The sequence below is a fragment of the Macrosteles quadrilineatus genome, unplaced genomic scaffold, assembly GCF_028750875.1.
Source record: "Macrosteles quadrilineatus isolate MER2022 unplaced genomic scaffold, UCM_ALF_1.0 Scaffold_6__1_contigs__length_79288215, whole genome shotgun sequence".
Classification (NCBI taxonomy): domain Eukaryota; kingdom Metazoa; phylum Arthropoda; class Insecta; order Hemiptera; family Cicadellidae; genus Macrosteles; species Macrosteles quadrilineatus.
The window spans coordinates 28,652,368-28,657,079 of NW_026542599.1; the positions used below are offsets into that span (position 1 = coordinate 28,652,368).

The window sequence follows — 4,712 nt, forward strand, 5'->3', positions numbered from 1 at the left end:
TCACTTTTTGTTACGCTCTTAAATTATAATATTAATCAAGGTACTTCTCATAGTCAGTTGGCGACTTTATTAAAATATAGCTCGATTAAATTGGTTGTTTTTTATACGATTTTCTTAACATATGACTTGTTCTTCTCAAAATAAACATATAAAATGGTTCTAATACTTAATTGCTTAATGTGTTTTTTTTTCTTCTAGAGTTAACTAACGCAGCTTTACTTGAAACACGGAGTATTCCTGATTTACTACAGGTAATTATTTGAAAAATCTTAGTTTACGCATAGTTCAGATGGTTTCTATCTCTTTGTAATCTTTCCTTAAAAAATACATGTACAACTAAATATATTTTAGTTAATAGTATTTATATTAAATTATTCTTTGTTCTTTTATCTCAAATTGCTTTCTCACGTACATGAATTGTTTCACTTTTTGTTACGCTCTTAAATTATAATATTAATCAAGGTACTTCTCATAGTCAGTTGCTGACTTTATTAAAATATAGCTCGATTAAATTGGTTGTTTTTTATACGATTTTCTTAACATATGATTTGTTCTTCTCAAAATAAACATATAAAATGGTTCTAATACTTAATTGCTTAATGTGTTTTTTTTTCTTCTAGAGTTAACTAACGCAGCTTTACTTGAAACACGGAGTATTCCTGATTTACTACAGGTAATTATTTGAAAAATCTTAGTTTACGCATAGTTCAGATGGTTTCTATCTCTTTGTAATCTTTCCTTAAAAAATACATGTACAACTAAATATATTTTAGTTAATAGTATTTATATTAAATTATTCTTTGTTCTTTTATCTCAAATTGCTTTCTCACGTACATGAATTGTTTCACTTTTTGTTATGCTCTTAAATTATAATATTAATCAAGGTACTTCTCATAGTCAGTTGCTGACTTTATTAAAATATAGCTCGATTAAATTGGTTGTTTTTTATACGATTTTCTTAACATATGATTTGTTCTTCTCAAAATAAACATATAAAATGGTTCTAATACTTAATTGCTTAATGTGTTTTTTTTTCTTCTAGAGTTAACTAACGCAGCTTTACTTGAAACACGGAGTATTCCTGATTTACTACAGGTAATTATTTGAAAAATCTTAGTTTACGCATAGTTCAGATGGTTTCTATCTCTTTGTAATCTTTCCTTAAAAAATACATGTACAACTAAATATATTTTAGTTAATAGTATTTGTAAAATGCTACGATTGTTATGTGTTTATTTTACTTAGCTCGGTTAATAATTTAATTTACTTCATATCTCGTTCTTATTGTTTCTTGTATTATTGAACATTCTTAAGCCAAAAAATATATTTTAAATTGTAATTTGCATCTCCATAAGTATTATAAAATCACGTATCTTGTTTTGGATTATTAAAACGGCTATTCCGCTATCTTTCAAATAATATTAATATCAAAATAAATATTAATAATTAATGGCTGCTCTTGCTAGTCCCCCACTACACCTCATATCCTTTGATTGGGTGGGTAGACCACGCCTCCAGCAAGCCCCGTCCCCACTACGCTACCTGTCCTGTGATTGGCTGAGTAGACCACGCCTCCACTTAGTCCAACCCCCCACCAGAGCGCACAAAACTAGTTGAATCTCTTTCAAACCTCACTACATCTTGTGTACTCGCACGGTACACATCATGTTCTGTCTCCTTTCAAACCCTTGTCTATCTAGGGTTTGAATGAATCTTTATCATGCGACAGTGGTCAAACCAAGTTGCATTTCTATCCATCCTTTACATACAACAGTGGTCAAACCAAGTTGTATTTAAATCCTTCCTGAACATGCGACAGTGGTCAAACCAAGTTGCATTTCTATCCATCCTTTACATACAACAGTGGTCAAACCAAGTTGTATTTAAATCCTTCCTGAACATGCGACAGTGGTCAAACCAAGTTGCATTTCTATCCATCCTTTACATACAACAGTGGTCAAACCAAGTTGTATTTAAATCCTTCCTGAACATGCGACAGTGGTCAAACCAAGTTGCATTTCTATCCATCCTTTACATACAACAGTGGTCAAACCAAGTTGTATTTAAATCCTTCCTGAACATGCGACAGTGGTCAAACCAAGTTGCATTTCTATCCATCCTTTACATACAACAGTGGTCAAACCAAGTTGTATTTAAATCCTTCCTGAACATGCGACAGTGGTCAAACCAAGTCCCATTTCTACCCTTCCTTAACATACAGCAATGGTAAACCCAAGCTGCTCCTTTCAAGCCCTTGCCTATGTTATATGTCTAAAAGTTCTTCATGCATGTACTGTTTAGTCTTTCTTGCTAGATAATTTGCTTTAGTAGTTGTGACTTGGTGTTAGTGGTTTGAATCTTTGCATGTTTTTTTTTAAATAACTAATGACCTTGACCTACTTGTATTATTGGTTGTTTGAAACTTTATCTTTAAAATAGTTTCTCTGCCCACATGCAACTCCTCCTTTTAGATGTACTTATTCCCCCACCTCTTTACCACACTCAAATCTTCCCCCACTCTGTCTATCTATATCCCCCACCACTTAGGGTGGGTATAAATGAGAGAGCATATTGGTTAATAACATCATTCTGTTGCCAGCCTGCAGAAAAGCCATGGACCCCTGCTTAAGAAAGACTACCAAGCCAATGAAGCCAGTGGCAGGCATGAAGAGATCTAAACTTCAGGAGGCGTTGACTGGAGGTGTTAAGAAGATGAAATCATCAACTCCTTCTGAAACCCTGGTCAACAAGACTCTGTCGCAGCCGGGATCCTCTTCATCTGCCGCCAAGACTCTTTCGCAGCCAGGCAAGACTCTGTCGCAGCCGGGATCCTCTTCATCTGCTTTGTCTGACGATGCAAAGAAAACAACTACAATATCAACTCAATCTTCCCTTGCCGCCAAGACTCTTTCGCAGCCAGGATCTTCTTCTGCTTTGTTTGAAGATAGATTGAAGAAACCTTCTTCTGGTAACACTTCGTCGAAGAAACGGTCTGATTCATCGTCTTCCTCTTCTTCTTCTTCGTCATCATCTTCCTCGTCTTCTTCATCGTCCTCGTCCTCTTCTTCTACGTCATCGCCCAAAAATCAAACAATTAAGTCCCCTCTATCCATGCTTCTCTCTCCCATAATTCTCTCCTTGCTATCTCCTATTAAATCTCCAGAAAAGCCATCCACTCCCAAACGTAAGCCATCTCCAAAACCTCAACCACATAGCCTAACTCTTCCTAATTTAAATTCCTCCTCGAACCAAATGCCTGACATAGATTCTCCTGAAATTACCATTCCAAACCCCCCACCCAAATCCCTCCCTGCTGCACCCACCGTTGTTAGAAAACTCTTTACTAAAACTGAATCCTCAAAAGAATCCCTTCCCCCCCATTCAAACCCTTCTGAAAAATTGGTAAAACTCATGGCCAAAAGACGAGCTGCATTTAAGCCCAAGCCACAATGTTCTTATATTTTCCAAAAAGGGGTGAAAAAAGGTGAGCGTTGTGAAAAGTCCTGCTTTTCTGATGCTAATGTGTGCAGCCTCCACACTAAGGGGAAAAGCAGGATGGTACCCACTCAACCTAAAATTATTAGCAGCAAACCTGTCGCTACCAATCCTCAGTCATTTGAAAGACCATCAATAATCGTCAAAAGCCAGGCTCAGGAAAAATCTTGTACATCTGATCCAACACCGAGCACCTCACGTGTTGTTGTGATAGACAAGATTTTGCCTAGCCAACCACGAACGTCAGGCTTTGCTCGACCCTGTCGTCCACCACAAATTCAAGCTAAAAAAACCAGAATTGATAGGCTACCCAAAAATCGTAAATTCGAAATTCTTTTGATGACACCAAACGGTGAAGTCATTTTAAGAGAAGGAAATGACAGGTTCCGACTTAAATTACCCAGAGGCATGACCATCCCGAATACAACCCACCGATACTACATAATTCGTGATCGGTCTTCGGGATGGGCATCTGTAACATTATAAATTGGTTTAGTTTCAAATTGATCTTAATTATCCTCTAAATTCTCCTTTAGTATGCAAAAATTGGGAACGCATTTGTTATAGCCTAACAAATGCGTTCCCAATTTTTGCATTTAAAGAGTGACCTTGAGATTTTAGAAATAGATTATTTTAATCAGAGATTTCCATCTAATTTATTCATAAAACATTAGAAACAAATTTGTTATATCCTAACAATGTGTTCGCAAAGTTTCATGTATAATATTTTGATAAAGTTATTTTAGAAAACATATTGATTGTTCAAGTTGTCCAATATTACATCAACATTTTTCTATATTGTAAAATTAACTATTCTAAGGACATTTAAAAGATATATTATGTTTATCTCGTGTTTTGCAAAAAGATCTTCATTGCCATTGTGTATAAATTAAGTGTAACACTTTATGATATAACTCAATATATTTTCATAATCCTCAAAGGCATCTAGGCATACAAACACAAAATTTATTTGCATTAACTGTTTAAGGTTAATTCCTTTACATTTCATCTTTGTTAACAGGTTTACTTGAATAGTAGTTGTACATTTTATACTTAAGTAGTGTTGAACTTTACAAGACATAGAAAACAAACATATAAATGGTTAGCAACCATAATACTTTGTTACCATTCGTTTTTTAGTATGGAAATAAATATGATAGAAGTTTCTATGTTTGGTTTTTCTTATTAAAACCCCTACTGATCCATTTTTAATATTG

The 4,712-nt window shown here is 34.8% G+C and overlaps 1 protein-coding gene across 1 annotated transcript; it reads left to right on the plus strand.

The window, feature by feature from the left end:
• Nucleotides 1-1,040: 1,040 nt before the first annotated feature.
• LOC128997423 (uncharacterized protein DDB_G0271670-like) lies at nt 1,041-3,981 on the plus strand. Its single transcript, XM_054423061.1, has 2 exons — nt 1,041-1,095; nt 2,600-3,981. Exon 2 carries the CDS (start codon nt 2,614-2,616, stop codon nt 3,979-3,981), a length of 1,368 nt encoding a protein of 455 aa, XP_054279036.1. The 5' UTR covers nt 1,041-1,095; nt 2,600-2,613.
• Nucleotides 3,982-4,712: the final 731 nt, after the last annotated feature.

Excerpts from the sequence above, each read along its gene's own strand:
- LOC128997423 (XM_054423061.1), top strand. The coding sequence starts at position 2,614 with ATGGACCCCTGCTTAAGAAAGACTACCAAGCCAATGAAGCCAGTGGCA.